The sequence below is a fragment of the Pocillopora damicornis genome, chromosome 5, assembly GCF_964200805.1.
Source record: "Pocillopora damicornis chromosome 5, jaPocDami1.2, whole genome shotgun sequence".
NCBI lineage: Eukaryota > Metazoa > Cnidaria > Anthozoa > Scleractinia > Pocilloporidae > Pocillopora > Pocillopora damicornis.
Window position 1 is genome coordinate 23,526,454 of NC_142674.1, and position 22,874 is coordinate 23,549,327.

At 38.3% G+C, this 22,874-nt stretch overlaps 4 protein-coding genes across 11 annotated transcripts in view; 3 read left to right on the forward strand and 1 right to left on the reverse strand.

Annotated features, from left to right (window-relative positions):
- Window positions 1-1,414: 1,414 nt before the first annotated feature.
- Window positions 1,415-6,789, forward strand: LOC149046055 (uncharacterized). Its single transcript, XM_089206397.1, has 7 exons — window positions 1,415-2,353; window positions 2,698-2,853; window positions 3,134-3,263; window positions 3,787-3,915; window positions 4,177-4,259; window positions 5,075-5,167; window positions 5,600-6,789. Exons 1-7 carry the CDS (start codon window positions 1,733-1,735, stop codon window positions 5,813-5,815), a joined length of 1,428 nt encoding a protein of 475 aa, XP_089062523.1. The 5' UTR covers window positions 1,415-1,732; the 3' UTR covers window positions 5,816-6,789.
- Window positions 6,790-6,978: 189 nt separating this feature from the next.
- On the forward strand, window positions 6,979-13,284 carry LOC113680953 (uncharacterized). Of its 2 annotated transcripts, none has more exons than XM_089206398.1 (6): window positions 6,979-7,109; window positions 8,279-8,545; window positions 10,153-10,353; window positions 10,931-11,113; window positions 11,664-11,846; window positions 13,034-13,284. In XM_089206398.1, exons 2-6 carry the CDS (start codon window positions 8,408-8,410, stop codon window positions 13,160-13,162), a joined length of 834 nt encoding a protein of 277 aa, XP_089062524.1. In that variant the 5' UTR covers window positions 6,979-7,109; window positions 8,279-8,407; the 3' UTR covers window positions 13,163-13,284. The 2 variants fall into 2 exon arrangements, with proteins under 2 accessions (XP_089062524.1, XP_089062525.1); XM_089206399.1 differs by lacking the exon at window positions 6,979-7,109 and adding an exon at window positions 7,789-8,092.
- A 1,308-nt stretch (window positions 13,285-14,592) lies between these two features.
- LOC149046056 (uncharacterized) lies at window positions 14,593-18,401 on the forward strand. Its single transcript, XM_089206511.1, has 4 exons — window positions 14,593-15,000; window positions 16,370-16,712; window positions 17,346-17,551; window positions 18,096-18,401. Exons 1-4 carry the CDS (start codon window positions 14,899-14,901, stop codon window positions 18,216-18,218), a joined length of 774 nt encoding a protein of 257 aa, XP_089062637.1. The 5' UTR covers window positions 14,593-14,898; the 3' UTR covers window positions 18,219-18,401.
- Window positions 17,211-22,874, reverse strand: part of LOC113680939 (low-density lipoprotein receptor-related protein 5-like protein) — a 14,750-nt gene continuing 9,086 nt past the window's right edge. The window contains exons 4-8 of one of the 7 annotated variants that reach the window (XM_089206496.1): window positions 21,123-21,517; window positions 20,487-20,666; window positions 18,518-19,288; window positions 18,083-18,271; window positions 17,211-17,522 (exon numbers count right to left, since the gene is read on the reverse strand). In XM_089206496.1, coding sequence (XP_089062622.1) covers window positions 19,257-19,288; window positions 20,487-20,666; window positions 21,123-21,517 — 607 coding nt within the window. In that variant the 3' untranslated portion in view covers window positions 17,211-17,522; window positions 18,083-18,271; window positions 18,518-19,256. Of the gene's footprint in view, window positions 17,523-17,987; window positions 18,272-18,517; window positions 19,303-20,279; window positions 20,667-21,122; window positions 21,518-22,874 lie in introns of those variants that run through there. The other 6 variants (XM_089206502.1, XM_089206501.1, XM_089206499.1 and 3 more) reach the window with 6 other exon arrangements.

Sequence of the window (22,874 nt, forward strand, 5' to 3'; positions counted from 1 at the left end):
CAATAGTTTTTCTCTTTGAGGGACCATTCAGTCTATGCCAAATGATTTGTGAGGCGAGAGGTAAGAGAATTTAGTGACGTCATTTTGTCATGAGCGTGAATTGCCGAAGAATTGGGAAAAGCAAAAAAATTCAAGATACACTCACTAGAAGCAAAAATTGGAAAATCGCGTTTTTTGAAACCTCTCAATAAGTCTTGATAAGTCGAATTTCATCTCACGATATTTAACAAAACTCAACAGAGTGCATAAAAAACAAGGTGAAAATTTAAGTGTTAAATAAGAGGCCACCGTTTTCAGTATGCAAAAAAGGAAAAAAGAGCGGAGCAGCGTATGTACGTCGCATTACATATATGGTAATAAAGTGCAGCTTTTTCATAAGTTGTTGTCACCTAGCTTCTATCTTCTAGCTTTGCAGCATTGGCAGTTCTTTCAACCCAACTGGAGGAGTTGTGGATCGTATGTCAGTGTCTGAATAATTGCGCTCCTACCCCTCCCTTAAGTCAACTTAATTAGCCCTAATTTCATTTCAGTTGACTGTTTTGGGTTAGGGAAGGGGTAGGTGTGCAATTTCTCAGATTCTGACATTGATTCGGAGCTCTTCACGAGACTAAACACATTGTAAGTTGGAGTTGTCAAGGGTAGAGGAACATTAATTGGATGATCATAAATTAAAAAGAAACAAGGATGAAAAATGAAAAGTTCGTTAAAAGGAAAACTCAGTCCTTCGCTCACAGAAAAGCAGGCCTGCGCGTAAAATCAACATTATGGGCACGTAATACTTCAAAGAACATCAGTATGCATATTCTCCATACACTTCTCTATACATTTCCTGAAGTGCTACAAAGAGAATTTGTTAAGCAATCAAGAACTTCCCTAGATGGTAATCATTTCCTTTGTTTATACTCGTGACCTTGATGCGTGATTCAGGGATGATCGATATATATATATAAGAAAAACTACCAGCTTGACAATAATCAAGAATTAAGTAGCTAGAGTGTTATCCGAATGAGTCAGGTAGCAGAATCCGATCAGTTTCCATAATTTGGGCACATCAATATTCGTCAACTGCGACTTCAATTTTAGCTTTTCTTTAAAAAAAATGAAAAAACCCCAAGTAAAGATTGAAATAATGATAGAACGTGAGAAAAACTTTTCGATACTGCTGGCAAAACTCTTGGGTAATGTTAATCTAGTGGTACTCTGCATGTGCGGTGTCGGCGAATCAGAAACGCTGCTTGACACTACAAGGTTATACCGTAAGGAGTTTTATATAATAACTATGATATCAAGCGCGCTCTCAGAGTTTAGACACAAGTTTTGGACACGAGGATGTGACACGCGCCGACTATCGTAGTTGTAATCGCCATCTTGGATTTTAACACTTGAAAGACCCTGGGAACGAACATAATTTTTTATACCCACAATTCCTCGAATCTGCTGTCCTGATAGTTTGGCACGAGTGGAAAACATATATCGTACGTTTATAATGTAAAGGAAATATCACCCAAAATATGAGCAATTTCACGCATCCACGTCCTTAAATTTATTGGCAAAATATTGCTATTACATTTCTGTCAATCGAGAGGGGTGATCGTAGGACAGTGGACTTATACTTGCGATCGATGTTCCTTCCGCCTTGTTGATACAGCTCATGTTGTCGTCGGCGGGTTACAAACTGTCTGGATTGGTGCGGTTTGTGTCGCGAAGGGCTTGACTCAATCGCTGTTCTCAGATGGAAGATGAACATGACCAGATCAAAGTTACTGAGAGGCCCTCTATTAAAAGGGTAACAAGTGAGATTTACAACAATAATAACACTTCTGGTTACGTCAGTGACTCCAGCGACAATAATGATGTCATCGTCGATACAGAAGTTTCTGAATCTGTGGCTTCACAGAGAAGTGTTTTAACCAATTTGTCGAGCCAGTTCTCTGATTTGACAGCAGGAGGGTCAGAAAGCGGTAAACGTGATGATATCGTCGATGCAGATATTTCAAAAGCCGCAGTCCCAGAGAGAAGTATTTTGGATGATTTAAGGAACCAGCTCTTTAGTTTACCAGCAAGAGAGTCACAAGCGCCACATCATGAAACCGTCTCATTGCTGGAGCAGCCTCCTGATAAAAAAACATCCAGTGACTCAAAAGGCTTACCTAAACTTCCTTCTCCGCCGAAACACTCTCCTATATATGACGAAGAGTACAAGTCAGCTTCGGCTATCGAAATAGATGCCATTGATTCAATGTCGTCGCCGTCGAGCCTTTGTTCGAACAGTTATTTGAGTAGTCGAGCGTCATTCAGTCTTCCTTCCATGCTTCAGGACGATGACGAAGTGGAAATTCTCTGGCCGCTTAAGGTATAATTTGGGTTCTGAGAATTTGTTGTTAAACACGAAGGGCTAAGCCTGTTGTTCGCATGTTGAATGAGTTTCTAGGCTAGGTCTAGTTAAGCCCCTTTCAGCGAAGTGATCTTAAAGGTTGATAATTATAAGGTTCCTCCTGAATTGATCACATGAAGGGAGCGAATCACAAGTACTCCAGGGACCCCCCCCCCCCCTATTGTTTTCCCCTGGTACAAGCTCAGCTATTTACAGTGATGTTATGTTTCCGTGCATGTGCATTCAGTATATCATGATCAAAGCATATTTTTAAGAAAGAAACTTTCAATATAACTCCGGCCATCATTTGCTTTGGTTTATAGGAGGAATTCTCCCTCAGTGATCAGTGTAAATTTGAGGAGGGTGATGATTATCAGCTTGCTACCGTAGACGTAAAAGCAGGAGCATACGGAAAATGCTTCCTTGCCACTGTTCGAGGAGTTGATAACGAGGAAGAAAGGGTTGTTTGTGTCAAAAAGGTAATGCCAAAGTCTATAGAAACATCAGCTCCGTGAAATGAAACTCAGTTAAAGTAAAGGTCATCATTAGCTAGTTGGGAAAGAAAATGATCATGGGCATCAATTTATCTTAGGAGAGAGCTAAGCCCTAGTTTCTTTCCACGCCCTAACATAATATTGTCCATTCATCAGTGTAAGTCCCTGAAATCAGCTCGTTTAAGGGTAAAGTAAATCCCAATGTACTGTTTATTTTTTATGTTGTTTATCCCACTGATGTTTTGTTTTGTTCATTTATTGCAAGTGTAAATACGAGGTGAATGAACTTCTGGCCCTCAGTCTTGCAAGGAAGAATGAGATTGCAGAAATTGTTAAGTTTTACGGTGCTACAGTCAAAAGAAAAAATGTCTGCATTTTTATGGAGTATATGGCAGGTAAAAAAAACATGGCCAACTCAGTCAAGCTTTCTCTCGTGTTCCGTGGTAATTAACATGTTATTTAACAGTAGAAACTCGAGAGAGTCGAGTGACTCAACTGCAGCCGGACCAGATCTTTTTCCAAGTATTGCATGGCTAATTTAGAAACCTTAGTTTAAAGTTCTCAGTAAATAAAAGCTGCCACAGTTCTAGATTGTTGGTACTGATACAAGCAGGGCGGTTGCCTGCACGAAATTGTCGAATACTTTGGCAAGAAACGAGCAGTCAATTCGACATACATATAGACTCTTTGACATCTTTATTTTTTTCGGTCCCGGCCAATGACTATATTACAATTAAATCTGAGCGAGATATTGAACGACTGATTTAAAAATTGTGTTTAAGTATATTCTTGGAAGCAGTGGTGGGACTGCATTTTAAGTCCTTTAACTTTTAGAGGAACGTCACTATGGCGTTGTTTAAGAATTTCAGAATAGACTTCCTCACCCTTTTCTAGAATTCTACTTCTGTTTCTTAATAGGCGGTACCATTGCTGAGCTGATAAAAGAAATGGAAATTCCGGAAACGGACAGTCTTCGTTTCTTAGAGGTTGTCCTTAAAGCTCTAAAATTCTTACATTGCAAGGGGATCGTACATAACGATATCAAAGGTATTGCACGGACTATCTTCGTTTCAGTGTTCTATATTTTTATCTTCATTATAATTTTTTGCAAGCTTGAAAAGACTCCCACTGATAAAAGAAAGCTAAGAGAAGAGTGTCTGATGATTGCGCGGCGACCCCTTCCCATCGTCCGCCGCGAAATTCCCTCCCCCCTCCCTTTCTCAGACTCTTAATTTATTAGTAAAAAATTAAAGGAGTCTCTACGAAAGGAGTGTACATGCGGAACTAACCTAGAATTTTTCCTTGCAGGAGATAATGTTCTTTTAGACATAAACGAAGATGGATCTCTTTCCCCTAAGTTAGCAGACTTTGGATCAGCAGAAAGTGCTATGGTAAGTTTACCAAGCCAAAGTAGGGCGCTCAAAGCACCGAAGCACCGAAATGATATCGAAACGAAACCAAATAGTAAACAAAGAGTGGTCACTGTAGTTAACAATTGATTCATACGTCAGCGTGCGTTCTTCGAGATATGCAGCACGCGGGAAGTTTGGAGAGCACGAAAGATGCGTAAGAGTTGCTCGAGGCGTAGCCGAGAGCAACTCTAGCTTCTTGAGTGCTCTCCGAACTTCCCAAGTGCTTCATATCTCGATGAACGCACAGTTGATGTATGAACCAATTGGTTTATAACATTTTCAACCCGACGGAAATTTTTTTTTCGCGAGGGATTTGTTTGCTGACGTCATGAGCGTGCACAATAGGAATATGAAGCACGCTCGCGTAATTGAATTTGATTAGACAAATTTACTAGCTATGTTATAATCTAAGCTATGCCACCCACGCCGCAAAAAACATCTAGATAATGTGTTTGGTCGTATTTTTAAGCGAATTGTTAACCAATATAAACAAAAGCAGGTTTCGAAATAACGCGTTCACTTCCATTCATCGCCTGAGGGGAGTTAAGGGCGGAAGGTGGGAGGGGGGAAGGGTTAAGGATGTTGGTTGTGTCTCGATGAAATTTAGTTAATCCACCAATAAGGCCCTGTAATTTTTTGTGATCCCCTTCATTGGCTGTTAAATGGCAGACAATTTTCTATAGTCCCCGCTTTAAACTCTGTCGCCGACGAATGATCGTCCCTCCAAAATCCTCCGGCTCCCACCTCAGTCGTTAAAAAGGACTGGTCTTTAAAGTTTCCCCTCTGCTTGACAGGAACGCGAAGTGAGGCCTTCATTCGATATCTGGAGAACCGGCTGCCTGTTGTTGGAGATGTTGAATCGTGAAAGACCTCTTCGTTTGATCGATGTGAGTAACCATTCGATTTACAAACATTCTGATGTAGGTAATTATTCGCTGAGTGGGCGGGAGGTAATTTGGTGTTATCACCTGAGTTGATAATGCATATTGGCCACCGTAAAGAGTTTCTGAGGCCGACGTTTCCAGCGTTAGCTCGTGGACAGAGTGAATCACAAGGGCTAACGCTGACGTTAACTTTGAAACTCTTTACGGTGGCTAATTTACATTATCAGCCCGATTGGTAAAAGCAAATTAGGTTATAGCTGAAAAATGGCTTTAACCATTGACGAAACGGGAGACGGGAGGAAAGCTGCTTGCCATGGACTAGATAAGCATCCCTTTCAGGCAAAAAAGAAATAATCCCAACCCAAAAGCAGGCAATGTGAACCATTCAGTCCGTGTCCAGACTGATGCGGTAATTTTGTAAATTAATCCATGTAGGAAAGAGCTCTTCAGAGACAGAACTCCTGCAAGCCAGAGGAATTTATTCCCTCTGAAGCCATGGACGTGACGAAGGGACTCTTACGACTTTTGTTCGGATTGGATGGCAGTTTTCCTACAGCTGCAGCGGTGTTAAGGCATTCAGAAGCTTTTCCTGTAACAGAGTTACTAAACCGCCTTACTAGGGAATCACGAAGTCTAGAAAAATCCACTTAAAGGACTACGGATCTCTTTTTTTTTTTCAATCTTTTACGATGTTAACATAATTTCAGAACATGAATTCTAAATGCCAAGGACATACTACTAACGTCACATACAATACTTACATTCCTTTTTCATTCTTATTATTGAAATACAAAATTTCAATATAATTGTTACAATCTAAATTGTAATACGATTGATAAACAACACCAAATTTTCAATCGAAAGTAGCTGGAAAACGGAGGGTTTGGCTAACAACAGCCATGCAATTACAGTTGCAAGCAAAACAAATAAGCAAACAAACAATCAAAAACAAAAACAATACAAAAAAAGGAAAAAAAAACCTAAATATTGGAGCAGGAAATTTTGAGTCCATTCCTTATAGAAGGTTCCTCCCATATTATTTTTTTTAAGGCAGTGTATTATTTTGTTTGATAATTAATCTTAACTTGTTGTTTAAACCCTCAATATATGGACATACACATTTTCTGCTGCAATCCCAAAAAGGTATTTTTGGATCTCTTCCTTGTATTTGGTCCAGAGTCGTGCCCGACGATTCCAGAAGAAATCTAAGACTCAGGTCTATTTCTTGTATTTGTCATGAGAATTACCGGGCGCCCACTCGAGAAATTCAAACTCAGATAATGCTTCATATGGCCTCGCCATCATGATGACATCTGGTCATGTAAAAGAGAGCCCGGAGGATTCGTCATCTCAACGCCAATATGGAATTCTACATCGACAAATCCTTCATATCGCTCAGAAAGACGATTAAAATTTATAAGAACATCTATGGAGAGTTTATTGAATAATGGTTATATGTGGATAATGCCAGTTTACAAAGTAAATGAAATTTTTTCACGGAATATCGTTGAATACAGTCTTGTACAACAACGAATGACATATTTTTGTCCGCAATTTTGTGACACGAACCTGTAACCGTAGTTATTACTTTTTTGTAAAATAAATAAATCAAAGACACTCTACTATATTGGTTTTTCTTGCCACTTTCTCATTCTGTTCATAATGATGCTGTTTAAGTGAATGATTTCCATTCTGTTCACTATTTTTCATGGAGGATTACTACTCAAATCAATTTTTTCGCTTGTTTTTCAGCCGTTCACTTTCCCATCTGTATTTTTTTCGAATTTGGATTGATTGTTCCCTCGGCGTCGTATCACTTAACCGTGCATTGTTCCTTTCGTAACTTCATTTGCCTCTCTGTTATCCGTCAAAAAACAAAATAAGATCGTCGTAATTCGCATTGTAAATTAGTTCATGTTTGTATACGGAGAAGTGTACAGATCTTGTAAGTAATAATTTCTTTTCTTGTATCTTTATTGCAAATTTTGCCTGTTTTTCGTGCAAAAAGCTGTATATTCGGTCCTTGGTTAAGTGTTTCGAACACTTGTATGTTTCCTTTCTAAATACATTTGTTTTATTTAAACGTTACTTGACAATTGTACGCATGCTAGTCTGTACAAGGAGTCATTTTCATAATTTTTTGCAGAAAACTGAACAAAAAATTACTACCACTGGAAAATTCACCTTTAAGGGATCCAAATTAGTTTCAAAAATAAGTTAGCACGTTCATGAATGTCGGCTTTAGTCAACGTGTTAAAAACTTCTTTAAAATAATTTACCAATAGAAAACAAGAATTTGGAGTTATTTAAAATAAAATGAATTGTTTTTCTAAATTGGAAAAAAATTAACAATGCAGCAATTTTTTTTTCATGGACTATCATCTAATAATTGTACTTCAATCAAGGAGTTGTTCGTCGTCTTTTAGTAAATTAAGATGTTCCATGTTATTTTATTTTATTTTTTGTTTAATAACAGTTGTATCCGGAGTTTTAGAAGTGAATTCGTTTTACATAATACCTTTTATACCACTGACAAGTTTGACAGTTACCAATTTAATTTTTTTTTAATGTTTGTACAGCTGATTCTGCAAATAAAACTTCCGATCGACTATCTTCAAACTTTTAGTTCTTTACACCTACGTATTATACGTATTGTACGTATCTCAGTTGAAAGGCATTTCTTGCAAATTTGTCGCTGAAAAATGGTCAATATTTCTGGTCGGGAAAACGAATTTGAAGAGATGTTTGCAGACACTCTTACACCATTGTTAATTATAACCTGGCTTAAAATCATGTTACGACTTTAAGTGGAAAAAAATAAGCGTTACTGATTTGGTCGCTAGTCCGAAAAGAAATCAAGAGGAGGAAAGAAAAGAAAAGATGACCATCAGAAATTCGATGCTACAAAGCGAAGAATACTTTTCTTATGTACGTATGTTTCCTATAAATCGTCACGTTTTTAAACTTTTGAAGTTCATATTTGGTCTTCCCCATTAAAATACCATTTTTTTAATTAAACAACAATTGTAAATAAAGTCTTTATGTTGAGAATAGTGTATACTTAGAAACGATGTCAATCGGCCAGAATATAACTTTTTAATGTTCTTTTGACAGCATCGAAAGTACACAACAAGAAATTTTGCGTGGTCAGATTGTGCAAACAGGAGCAGTTACTCGATATAAAGCTTACCAGACTGTCAAAGGCCCTACAAAGGTTTTCATTCGTTCGTTGAATCATTCAATATGAGGCTAGAGGTGTTGCTTTTGGCGTTCGTCGCTACGGTTTACTGTGAACCGTTCGTTGAGGAGCAAGACCCTTTGTTAATGGATCAGGAGGATCACGCAACGGAGAAACGGCATCATAATTATTATTGTTTGGCGGTAAGCGGTCTGATTCTGAATTGAACGCTAACTCCTTTTGGAGAAAAGCATTCATAAGCCTACGTAAAATTGCCTTTTCTTATTATTGTTAGTGGTAAGTGGTGAGCATTTCATTCCCCTTCTTTCCATTGCCGTGAGGACAAGTGGAATTGCATAATGTTCTCGCGTGAAACGTGAAACGTAAAACGTGTTATGAGCACAGTTTTTTGTGGTTTGTGATAAGCGTCATCCATGAAAAAATTAACGGGTCTTAAAGCTCACCGGCAACTTCGACTTTGACTTCCATTCCTATTTTTATGTCAAGATGAAGAATAGCACAATATAAGTAAGTAGATTGATTCAAAGTCTAAAAAACCTACAGTAACTCTTTGAAGCGTCATTCTGGTCTTAGAAACTTTTGGGAAAAAAGTTTGAGTATCAGTTTACGGCGGAAACAGCAAAATTTAAGAAAAGATGGTATAAAAGATTAATTTTGAGACAAAAATTACTTGTTCTGTTGTCCGGTAACTGGATCGCAAAAAAACGAGACCGTCCCTCCCCCGCTTCTCCTCATCATTTTCCAGCCTTAGAATGTGGGGAAAAATCTCGATTGTTTCCGTTACACGTGTCAAACACCTCGAGGAAGGTTACTTCTTGTCGCGGTGTGTATCAAGTCGCAATATTAATCTGACAACCACATCTACACGGAAAAGATATCGCACGTACTTTACTTGAGAAGTTTTACATCACTTTTATTTGTCAACCATAACAATATCAATTAGGCACACATCTTTAATTTGCTTTCTCTAGAGAAAGCGAGATGTATCATCTTTGGTTGTAACTCTGTTGAATGAGAAAAGGGTTCGGTAGCAGATCAAAATCGAACATTATGATCAGCCGGTAAAACTTCTTAGTAAGTAACGTTTGTTTGCTGATATACCGCGAACAAACTTCAAAATTTGTTTCAGATTAAAAGGTTTGAAAAGTCAAACAAAAAATTTTTTTCGACATCCGCAACTTTAAGCCTCACAGCTTAAGATGTAAACAGATGAAAGGTAAGGGGTATTTTATTTAAATGTTGGACGGTAACTCCCTTAAATTGTTAACTGTGTACATTTGTAAATCGTGCATTTCTTTAAATCGTGTATGGACGTTTTATTCGAAAAAAGTGAAAAATTCAAACAACAAAAAATGAAAAAAATTTAAAAAACACCAAATGAAAACAAAGCAAACCAAACATAACAAAATAAAAAAAAAGATAAAAAGCAAAAAAAATTTAAGAAAAAAAGGTAAAATAACAGCAACAACAAACCAAGAAGAAGGAATAAGACAAGAACAAATAAAGAAATATCAGAATATATATGAACTGAGCATTGAAAAAAATATGCAATTATCATGCGTTATAAAACAACTAGGATACCACGCGCGCCCTGATTGGTCAAAAACCGATTATGTATTGCACCATACAGAATTAAATTTATCTTATTAAATTTATCATATAAAAACAATGGACCTCATTTTCTATTGGTTCACTGGCGTGATAATCCACTTGGCATGTTGGGAGAACACGAGAGAAATTTATAAAGAACAGTATGGGGAATATGCAAACTGATGTTTGTTTTTAACAGAGAGGATGTTACTACAATGGGTATTGCCCAAGCGGTTATTACTGCCATAGATATTACCGCCGCTGTTGTCGACTTAACCCGCGTAGATGCTCTCACAAATCGCACTGTTCTAGCTCGCAGTGCTGTGCAAAGTACTCGTACCAGTATTATGGATACTGTAGAAGCCTCAAGCAACCGGGAGGATGGTGTCCATGGAAGGGAGTGAGTTAGATTTGATATAATTTGTCTTTAATAGAGACCTTTTTCATGTCCTTGAAAATGTATTGCCCAATTCAAAGGCGTTTTGAAAAGAAAAGCATACCTTTGAGGACAAAGGTCATTAGTCTAGAATAAAACAGTTGATAGCGTTGAAGGCGCCCTCTGATTGGCCACTCAAACCCTGAATATCCTTTGTTATTCACCTCCGTGAAACGTGCGAGGGATCTGCGCCTGAAACTGTTTTAATCGTTACAGGAATAATGAGTTAAAATCATCTTTTTGTATTTTATCATCTCACTTCGTTTTATTTGATTCTAAAACAAATATTCTCCTCGATAACGGTGGCTAGCGGTGGATATTTACCTTACCGCCTCACTGCCTGATCAATATTAACCCTTAGCCATCTCGGTTAATAGTTGTAACTATTTTCCAAGGGAGAACGACTGGAAACAGAGTTACATTCCTAGTCAGAGCCCCCGGATATGCGATTTCCAATATACAATTTATCGGTAGACCGTGCGCAGTGGTTCGGTTTCCTTCAAAATCAACGTATTTAGAATTTTTTTTTGGATTTTCGCAGCCTGACGGTAACAACTGTGGCTGTGGACAAGGATACACTTGTCAGAGATATGGGTCGAATTACTATTGGGGGAAGTGCGTGGCTAGTTGTTCCAGCGACAGTAGCTGCAAGAAAACAGAGTGCTGTTCTGGTCGTCGTTGCAAACCACGCAAGGGGGCAGGAGAATACTGTCCGCTCAAAGGGGTAATTAAATTGTTTTTTCTTAATCAAAGCTTTATATTCATTTTTCAAAGATATGAATTTTCCTTTAGTCTGCGTTGGTCGGGATTCTGTAGTTCGCAGTCCCACTCTTTCCCTTTAAATTCGCATTCCGATTCTTGAACCATATTATTTAAGATTGTGTTGAATTGTCTTGACTTTTACAGTCCTATTCAGCCAAAGATTCTGTTATGTCGCATTATTTCTTGATTCTACTGAGTTAAAATCATCTTTTTGTATTTTATCATCTCACTTCGTTTTATTTGATACTAAAACAAATATTCACCTCGATAACGGTGGCTAGCGGTGGATATTTACCTTACCGCCTCACTGCCTGATCAATATTAACCCTTAGCCATCTCGGTTAATAGTTGTAACTATTTTCCAAGGGAGAACGACTGGAAACAGAGTTACATTCCTAGTCAGAGCCCCCGGATATGCGATTTCCAATATACAATTTATCGGTAGACCGTGCGCAGTGGTTCGGTTTCCTTCAAAATCAACGTATTTAGAATTTTTTTTTGGATTTTCGCAGCCTGACGGTTACAACTGTGGCTGTGGACAAGGATACACTTGTCAGAGATATGGGTCGAATAACTATTGGGGGAAGTGCGTGGCTAGTTGTTCCAGCGACAGTAGCTGCAAGAAAACAGAGTGCTGTTCTGGTCGTCGTTGCAAACCACGGAAGGGGGCAGGAAAATACTGTCCGCGCAAAGGGGTAATTAAATTGTTTTTTCTTAATCAAAGCTTTATATTCATTTTTCAAAGATATGAATTTACCTTTACAGTCTTATTCAGCCAAAGATTCTGTTATGTCGCATTATTTCTTGATTCTACCTTAGGTTTAATTCAATTTTTTTTTGCAGTCTCTAACTTTAAAGAGCTATGTTGAAAACTTAGATCAGGTTACCCTCAAGGGAAGAACAGATATGTACACTTGCCAGCCTCCTTGCATCAGATAATGACAATAAGATAAAGGGGGTTTAAATACAACGAGCGAATTTATTATGGGTCTTACGCCCTACTGGGTTGAGCAACCAAACTGAAAAATCAACATCCACGAGCTGGACTCATACCATTCGACTAACAAAATTCTCACTTGACTGATGATGAATTCTGGGGCGAAATGGTTAAAATGTGGGCGAACTTGTTTTACTTCAGCGGGCGATCTTACAAAGGGACCAAATCCTCATAAATCCTTCTGCTAACATTGTAAAAACATTAGTCACCGTCTTTTGTCGACTGCTGATCGCGAGTTCATTCATAGTAATCACGAGGGGCAGTGTTAGATATTTACAAGAGAAGATAACGGGACATGTAGAGAAGGAGGCTTCTGGTTCAGGCCAAAATATAGGGATATGTCATATTCACTTGAGTTCTGATTTATAGATAGTCTTAACCGGACCATCATCTGTTCACATAAGAGACTAAATATTGAACATTAGGCTTAGAAATCAATGACAGTTAATGAATTACAGGCGCTGGTTTGTCCGGTCGTTCGAATGGTGGACGAACACTGTCTCAGTGGATGAATCTCTATCCGGTGGATGGCGCAGTACATCTTGTTGACAGTTATTCTCTGGATAGCGATTTATCCGTTGGATGGTGTTATTTGCCTTTTGACCAACTGGGCCCAGGATATTAAAATGTTCAGACTAATCAAATATCACGAGTCCGTTTTTACTTGTACAAATCTTCCCTTCATCCACTATTTTTTCGTGGTATTTCTTTCCTGTACTAGTTAACGGCTGAGAATACGAAGCGTGGAGCAATATTTTGACAAGCCCAGATATGAATAATCTTAGATACTTGTCACTTGATTCAACTTAAAACTGACGTTATAAATGCTCGTTTGATAAAATAAATTTTAACTGATAGATTTTGTTCGCTCGATGTGATTTTTAGGCCGATATTTACCACTGTGGCTGCATCGAGGGATATGAATGCCAGGACGCTGGAGTGGGAGAGTACTGGGGCAAATGTGTAAAGGTTGCGCCCCCTACCGAGGAGCCTGGATCTGGGCTCGGGGAATAGCCTCGTCATCATGCTGAGTCCAATCGAGCCAGCGATACATTTCAAATTCGCTCAGTTGGCAACATTGGTGTAATATTAATTGCTTTAAACAAAAAGGGGATAATAAAACATGGCAAATGAAACTTTGTCTGAGATGTAGTTTGGTGGTCGTCCAAAGGGCAGACATATGCATCGAATACTTCCTTTACCTCAGAGTATCTTACTTAATATTCAAATGCTTTTTTTTTCCTTTTTCTTCCTAATGTGACTGGCGTAACGTAGTCACAGTGAAAAAGTTGGTTACGCACAGCGTGATAGCTATTGTTTGCCGATTTTACTTTCATCGGATATCTTTGTCACGATGCAGATGTTCGCAAAAAGGCGCTACAAAATATTTCTTGAAATCACACAGACCCATATGTTCCACTACCCACTCCTCAATCCATGCCATTCCTAATTTTACCAACGATCATCATTACCTTGCGTCTATCGAGGTCAACAAACATTTTCGGCTAAATTGAGAAGTGCTACTAAAGGTTTCCAGGACCATATGCAGAGTCGTACAGTTCTTATCAAGAACTGTTTTTTAACTCGCAGCCCTTAATCAGTAGATTTTTTCATTCTTTTTATCTTCTTTTTGAAACTTACGAGGAAGAAGTCGTTAGTAGGGACTGATTTAAAACAGTGGATTAATTAACAAAAGAAACCCATTATATCTGGCTGTTAGTTCCCTTTGAATCCATGGTATCAGACAATCGAGAAAAAACGAATATTTTATAGTTTTGTAGGACCTTTACTTGTCCTAGAGGTAAACGTGATATAACTTTAAGTTGATGTAGACATTGTTATCATCTGTGCAAATAACAAAAGGAAGGGTTTTGTAATGTCATTTTTTGTTCGAATTTCGGGCTTACAGTTCACCATCTCTCAACCACCAAATCTCAAATATATTTACTAACCGTGTGTTACTACAACAATGCAAAGGCATCGTGTCACATATGGACTTTTTCTCGAGTTTACCCGAAGCTTACCCATATAAACGACTTAATTTCCAAGCTTAATAAGGCCGATTTTAAAATTTGAGGCCTCTTGTCAGTTGATTTCGTGTGTTCACACTGACTATGACTAAATAAATGAATGAGTAGAGTTATTAATATGGTACAATAAACTCAAAACGATTGGAAAGCTATTATACATGGTTCCATCCTTCTTCGAAAAAACCTAACAACCTTTCAGTAAGGATGAAATCTGTGGGGTTTCCGAACCAGTGGCCTTCTTCGACAGTCTCTGAGACACTGAGCCAAGACTGTAACGTTTAAACTTGGTCGTGGAGTGAAGATTGAGATAAAAAGTTGCTTTAATTATTGTTCTTGAGCGAATTGGAAACTCAATGTTAAGAATTATGTGAAACAGCTAATCAAATATGCTTTCCGAGCACGTTCGCTTTCATTAAATACGCATTCTAAAAACTAAAGAAAGGCGCCACAAACGTTGAACATGTTTAAGATGCCGCTTTCTATACTCTACACGCGCCCAAAACAAACTTCACACGTGGAGAAGAAAATTTGTAAAGCGTTGAACCAAACGGTAAATTTGAGCTGCTAAGAGACTTCCCAGCGCTTGTTCAGTGCTCCTTGGTTCACAATGGATGGAAACGAGCAACGTGGCAAAAACGAAGCGTATAAACCGGGTGCTTTTCGTGCCCTTTTTACAAAAGACAAAAGACTTGGTTGGCACTGTTCGTACCCTTTGGCGAAATGAGGTTTCTTTTGGGATTTTCAGTGCTAGCATCGTTCTATGTGGTCAGTCACGGTGAAGCTAAGATAGAGGAGGATAGTGAAATCGCCAAGCGTGCTTATGTAAGTATGTTATTTTTCTAGATGAGAAAGACAAATCTAAATTACCTCATTTTGTAACTATTTGAAATCGTGGCGGAATTGTAGGATATCTAAGTGTAACTTCATTGACCCCGTCACGGTGGTGCCTTTTCGTTGTGAAAATCTTTCATATCATCAAGATAACAAAAAAAGGACACTGTTTTCTTTTGATATCATAAAACCACGATATTTGTTGATTGATCTACGAATAAGAATCGACATTTTTTTTCTAAAGTGAAAAGACGTATAATTTTTTTTCGAAGGATCGATATTTTTTTTCTAAAGTGAAAAGACGTATAATTTTTTTTCGAATTGAAGCAATGTTCAGATGCTCATGGTAGAGTTTTAATAGCATTCTAAGTCAATCGAACAAGATAGCTGTTGTCTCATTCAGATACATAGATACATCCAAGACTACCGCAAAATTGTCGCAAAGGACAAACGAATAAAAGGGGTAAGTTTCTAAGGAAACTGTGGTGCTGCATCGGTGGAAGAGTTTAACAAGATAATTTGGTTTTATCAATTGAGTAAATAACGTAAAGAGTTTCTAAGCTGATGTTTCGGGCATTACCCATTCGTCAGAGCGAAGGACAGTCGAACTAAAAAATCTGTTGAAGAACCGTTTAAGCGCGCCGCATCTATCAATGATATTTTTGTTTTATCAACTGGGTTGATAATGTGAATTGGCCACCGTAAAGAGTTTCTCAGCTGTTGTATCGAGCGTTAGTCCTTCGTCGGAACGAAAGACAGTCGAGCTAAAAAATCTGTTGAAGAATCGTTTAAACGCGCGGCATATATCAGTGATATTTTTATGTTATCAACTGAGTTGATAATGTAAACTGGCCACCCCAAAGAGTTTCTAAGCTGATATTTCGAGCGTTAGCCCTTCGTCATCACAAAGGACAATTGAGCTGAAAAATCTGTTCAAGAAGCGTTCCAACACGCCGGATCTATCGATGCGTGTAAACAGTTACGAAGTCAGATAACCCTGTGTTGCAAACTACTTATTCTCTCAGTGCAAACAATCACCAGTAACTACATTATCCTGTAAGATTTACTAAATTTTGCCGTACCAGTTAGGCGAAGGTAATCAATCAATCAATCAATGCAACTTTATTTATCGAGGGTAACACGAAACAGTTACAATACTGATAAACTTGTGGCCCTCCTACAACAAATATATCCTATTTATATACTGAAAATATCCTATAAATATATATATATATATATATATTATATATATATATATATATATGCGCTAAGAAAAAGAAAGGTAAAAGGAAAATTTCCAAGTTATTTATCACTCTTCGACAAAAACACACTAACATTTCACGCAACATATCATGGGCAGATACCATGCGGCAACTATTATTGTCACGATGGATTCTACTGCTACAGTGGTAACTGCCGGCCCATTCGCTCCTGTGGAGCTCACGATCACTGCCCCTCGGACCAATACTGCGACATTCACCTAAGGGTCTGCAGGAAAGGAATCAGGAGGTGTTATGCCCACCATGAATGTGGTTACGGGAACATCTGCAAGGGTGGTATCTGTAAGAAGCGAGAGTGCAGGAAACATACAGACTGTCCTGATAACGAAGCCTGCTATTATCCGGGCATCTGCAGAGGCTACCAAGCTTACTGCCACGAGGGATACCCAGGATATTGCAAGGATGGATATGTTTGTGTAGCAAGTGAGTTTACGGAAAGTATTAGGATGTAATGTGGATCATTACGGACCAGTCATTCTTTATCACTAGGTTGGGGGGGGGGGGAATGTTAGATTTTGGGGGATCGCATGGTTTTCAGGGGAAATGGAGAAGGAATCAGAGTATGAAGGGGGGAGGGGGGGAACTATTAAAAATTGACAGCCAATGAGGGGCGAACATTAATAACATTTACCGAGCAGTTGTAGGCATTTGGTAAATTTTTATCGTGACACAATCAAACCCTTCCCCCCCCCCCCCCCCCCCCCCAGCCCATGCCATAAATAGTGACCAGGCCCCGGTTGTTCGAAGCATGGATAACACTATCCAGTGGGTAAATCTCTATCCGGTGGATAGCGCAATAAGTTTTGTTAACACTTATCCGTTGGATAGTGATTTATCCCTGGGATAGCGTTATCCGGCCTTAATACAACTGAACCCAGTCCTTTACAAAAACCTGTTTCTTTTTGCGAATAAAAAAAAAAGTTTTGGTTTGCAAATGAAATCATTTTATTATGATTTAGTAAAGTTTCTTTGTAATTCACCCCGCTTTGTAGATTTTCTCCAAAAATAATGTTGTGATTCACAAGTTAATCCTTGTTACTGTTTCTGCTTTTGTAGATAGGTGCAAAAAACGCCAATGTAATAGTAAGTACGATTGTAAGCTTGGTGACCATTGTGTGGGAGGATTCTGCAAGCCTCGGCCGGGATTTTGTTCGTCTGATGGGGACTGTGACAAAAACCAATGCTGTGCCAAAGGAAACGATCAACATGGAGTGTGCAAGAGTCTCGTCAAACCTGGGCGCGGATTTTGGTGTCCATTAAAGGTAAGAAAGACAACAACAAATTGTGTACAAACATATACAAACTTGCAAGAACAACGAAGGGAACGGAAGTTGAAGGTCTTGTTTTTCATGAACTGCAGAAATAAGTGTCTAAGAACAACCTCTCTTGCGTAGTTAAGGCTACGATCACAAGAAAGTCATATTTGTAAAATAGTGAGTCCAACAAAGAATGTGTTCTTTTTTCCACCAGGTTAGACATAAAAAATAGAATCTAATCCTGGTTTAGTGTTCAAAATCCAGCGGCACAGACCCAATGAAATTCATGCTGTACCGTCTCTGGTCCTCTAAACTTCCCCCCCCCCCACCCCTCGAAATTAATTTTCATCCTAAAGTTTGCATTTGCAAAGCTTGCAATCAACCTCTCTGTTGCTCTGTTAATAGAGCATCCTTCCGATAAATCGTAACTTGCTAGAGCTTAAATCTTCATAGGAAACTCAAATCTCCTTTATTTGAATTGCCTTTCGAAGAATTGTGGCAAATGTTTCATATCCTTCTTTATTTATTACATTTTACCCTGTTTTCACAGCAATCTGTTCGCGAATGTCCTTGTGTGCCTGGATATGCATGTGAACAAACCACTACTAGCACCGTCTGGGGAAAATGTCTGCCAACCGACGGGGGATCTGGATCTGGGTCAGGTGACTTTTAGGTCACGTGATGAAATGAAGAGCATCGGGCACAGTTAATGTCTTCTGAATTGTTCTATTGAATTAAAATAACACATCTGAGATTATTGTGGGACGTGCTGGTCTTTGTTTGCTCGATAGAGTTACCGATACCAGTAAAGCGATATCAATTAAGGGGATTCCTCACAATAAAAGTTATCGAACTATGTTTTTGCGACTTTCCTTAAATAACTTGTACCTCACCGATCTCTGTTTCGAGAAATACAATAAAAAAAAGATAGGTCACCGTGCTGGCTTAGAAGATATGATGGGCCAATCTTACCCCATTTAAGCCTGAACTGTTACTAGCCACGCGCGTTGTTCGATCGTCGGTTCACGGTACATTTTGCAGTAGCAAGAAGCAAGGGTTTCTATAGAAACACATGAAAAACTTGATTGGTAGAAAGTCTCAACTGTATTGCATTCTCGAGCAACGGGCTTCGTCCATGACAGAGTCAAAATTGTGTGAAGAAACACCTCCTGGTATCAACGGGCAAGTTAAAAAATTTGTCTTCTACCGACTAGATGTGAAAAAAGATAGAAAGGAAAGCAGAATTCTAAAAACTGGCGTTTCTAGAGATACTCCTTTGTTTAGACAAAACAGAGTTTCAAAAAAATTTTTAATGGCGATTTGTCGATAATTTTTTTAACTTCCAGATTAATGATAAGTTATTCGAAAATGGTGCACAAGAAAAGGCAGGCAAAAGCTTTGCATTCATTGTGATATAATCTTTTTTGGACTGGACGGTCATACTATTAAACACAGAGTTACCTTTTCTCCGTTGAACATGACAAAAATGCAATAAATTGAATCAAAAGTAACTGATCACAAGATACCAATCACTTTGCACATAACAAAATGGTTCTTACCTCAGTCATACGAATTTCCTACCTTTAATTATTTTTGTCAAGGGCCATGGCTCTCTACTGAAGGTCAGCATTGAGCTTGGTTTCAATTTTCCCAATCAAGTTTTTTTTGGTGTTTGCGTCAGATTGTACATGAAGTTTCAAGCTGTCCCTGTCTACAGCAATATCGCAATGAAACCCTTTAAGCCTTGGAGAAATAAGCTGAACAGAAAATTAGTACTCCTTAAGTGAAAGCATCACTTGTTACAGTCAATATCACTATCATTCACTAGACTAAATATTGCAAAATGCAAGTGTATTGTCAGTTACACACACAGACAAGGTTGCGATTCTGCAATGGTAATCGATTAATCCATGCTTAACTGCTTGTGTCTGACTTTAAAGGACCCTAGAAGAGAGCTGCAGCTATGTTGGATCGACTATCGTGACCTACAATCACTAAGCACCTCAAAAAGACTTTTAACGATCCTGTATCGATTGGTGATTCAAGATCGTCGGGTTTCTTTTAATTCGATCTTGCATCGTAAGGTAATGAACAGATGCATTAGATAGACCACGTAACCAGAAGATTCAATGCTGCAATGATGTTAGATCGAATATCACAATCTACAGTCATTGCAAACCACAAAAAGACTTTTGACAACTTGATCAATTGCTGATTCAAGATGGTCAAGGCGTTTAATTCTATCGTACATCGGCAGATAAATGCAAAGATGCACAAGACAAGCGGTTTAGCCGGAAAGATGAATTCTGCAACGATGGTAGATCGACTATCATAATATACCGTCATTGCAAAGTATGAAAAGACCTTTGACGAATCTGTACCAGTTGGTGGTTGAAGATCGTCAAGGTATTGCATTCGTCCGCACATTGAAAGATCAATGCACACACGTATGACCACGTAACCAGAACTAACAAGACAAGCGGTTTAGCCGGAAAGATGAATTCTGCAACGATGGTAGATCGACTATCATAATATACCGTCATTGCAAAGTATGAAAAGACCTTTGACGACTCTGTACCAGTTGGTGGTTGAAGATCGTCAAGGTATTGCATTCGTCCGCACATTGAAAGATCAATGCACACACGTATGACCACGTAACCAGAACTAAGAGAATTTTGCAACGATGCTGGATGGATTTTCGTAATCTACAGTTATTGCAAACTGAGAAGACCACTGATGATCCTGCATCGATTTAATTTTTCAATTTTGCATCAATTGATCAAGACGATCTTAATTTAAAATCATTACAAGATATACAGAGATAAATGACGATCGTGAATTGATTCGTAATCCAAGATCATCCATCGATTAAGAAATCAAACCTCAGGAATAACGTCTGACTCTTTTTCATTTTCATGCCGAATGTTTGTTGTTCTAATACCTGTACAGGCCAATTCTGCCCCACTCCACTTTCCATCTTTGGTACATCTTCTTGCTGTTGAACCGGCCACCTTGGATTCTTCTTTACAAGAGAACCTGCATTCTGTGCCATTTATAATCTCTGTTTCACCAGTTTTGCATCCTAAGAGCACAGCATTGATAGGTAACGGGCACGTGACAGCTAAAACAGGTACAAAAATAAAATTGGGTGCGATGTGTTAATTACGAGTTCTCTAAGATCTTTTAAGAAATTTCATTTCAAATTACTGCTTGAGCTGGTGCAAATTTTTCTGGTCTAAAAAAATTGTTTCTCTTTTTCTTGACCTTCGTCCTTTTATCATATCATTAACTGAAACAAAGGAATGTAAAACGGACACATTCTTAAAATATTGTTCCGAGAAAATTTTGAAGTACAGCATGTATCTTTTCAGGCACTTTGCCATTTAAGCAACTGAAATCCCCACAGACTGGAGAGTTAAAAAAATGTCGGCAGACATTAAACTTCAGGCTGCCTTCTATGTACAAAACATTAGCTCTTATGTCACACTCAAAAGTCCTCAATCAGGTAATACCTATCCATGCCCCCTTCCTCTCTATACACATGAATCACTTCAAGTTTTGCTATTGTTTTACAAACCCCATGTCTGCCGGTAGCTGTCATATGCCACGAGTCCATAAGCTCCTCCGCGGGACAATGATATAACGCTTACAACAGTTCCATTGAAGACATCAAATTTGTAAATCCAATTTTTGGTCCACCCAGTGATGAATAAATAAGGAGAGATGAAGGAAACTGAATAGAAGTTTAAACCATTTTGCTGAAAGAGTAAAGTTCTGTTGTTCCCATTGTAATCAACGGATTCAATTGCGCCGCTGAACTCGTCCACCCAGTAAACAAGTTTGTTTCGTCGATCAAGAGTGATACCACTTGGCCAAGTAAGATTTGACGTTACCATAGCAAAACGTTGAGTTCCATCTAAGTTTGATTTCTCGACTTTTGGGGTGTTTCCCAATGCATTCCAAAACATCAATCTGTAGAGGAAAGCATATATATCGTGGGAGGAAATAGACAAATAAACTACAAGTTCATCCCTACAGGTCTGTTTCGTGGTTGTCCACTCATCAGGGGATTTAATGAAAATAATCTTTACCATCGCTTATGTACAATATAATCTCATTTATGCAGCGCGAAGTTTAACAGTTTAACAGTTTAGTTGCCCACTCATCAGGGGATTTCCCCTGATGAGTGGGCAACCACGAAACACACCTGTAGGGATGAACTTGTATTTTATTTGTCTTTTTCCTCCCACAATATAGACATCGCTCTACTCCTATGTATTGAGCACTGTTTTAGAAAAGTCAAATTTTACACTTCAGCCGACTTCATTGATGAATGAAAATAAATGAATCGACAATTCCCGAATAACAATCGTAGAGTCCGCTGGCACTAACTCTTAGGATGGAAAAATGCGTTGAATCACGATTACAAAAACAAAATGGTCGTAATTTTCAATTGAAAAAAATTCTTATTTATTGACTTTGTCCTTACCGAAAGAAATCTCTCAGATAAACGGCCAAAATCGATTAGTGACAATTCTTCCACTTGTCTATTTTCATTCTCAGCCGAGAGAAATGCTAACCCCAAAGCCACTGAACACGTAACTTTCGGTTTTTCTTTTAGTATATTGGTTTTCTTCCCTTTCTGAGAAAGTTTGAACCTCACTGCCTGTCAGCAATACGGATTTTTCAGTGTTTTAGCCGCCATAATTCGAGAAAGCTCCGACAAACAACTTGTTTTGAGAATCGTGAAGGCTTTGCCGTTCATTCATCAACTTGACTGATTGGCTATATCAACACATGTGAAAAAATACGATATTTTTTCACGTGTGTTGTTACGGCTTTTCTCAGGGCCGGAAATCCCTGTTTAACACCGCAGTTTATGTAATAAATATATATACTCAATCGTTTTCAAAAACGTTGCAATTTGAAAATATATATTAAATATACATATAATTTTTCCTTTTCTCATCAAAAAGGTGATGGACAATGTATGTATATTTCTTATCGAAGGAACAATACCTTTTTGTTACTTTGACAGCAGCTATTGTACTTTCCATGTAAAATTAAAAATTTTAGTATTTCATATATATTTTTAAACTGCAACGTTTTTTAAACGGGTACTTACATATCGGAAAAAAACTAAATTATACATGATAGATATTTTGTTATTGTCCTACGCTGGCCTTTTTCATCTAGTCGTTAGAACAACAAGTAAAGAGGAACTCGAGTAAATTTTTCAGAAAGTAAAAATCACAAAGACAAAAGAAAAAAAAAACAACAACAACAAGGAAAACACGAAAACAAAAACTTCTGTTTCCTAAGTCGCTTG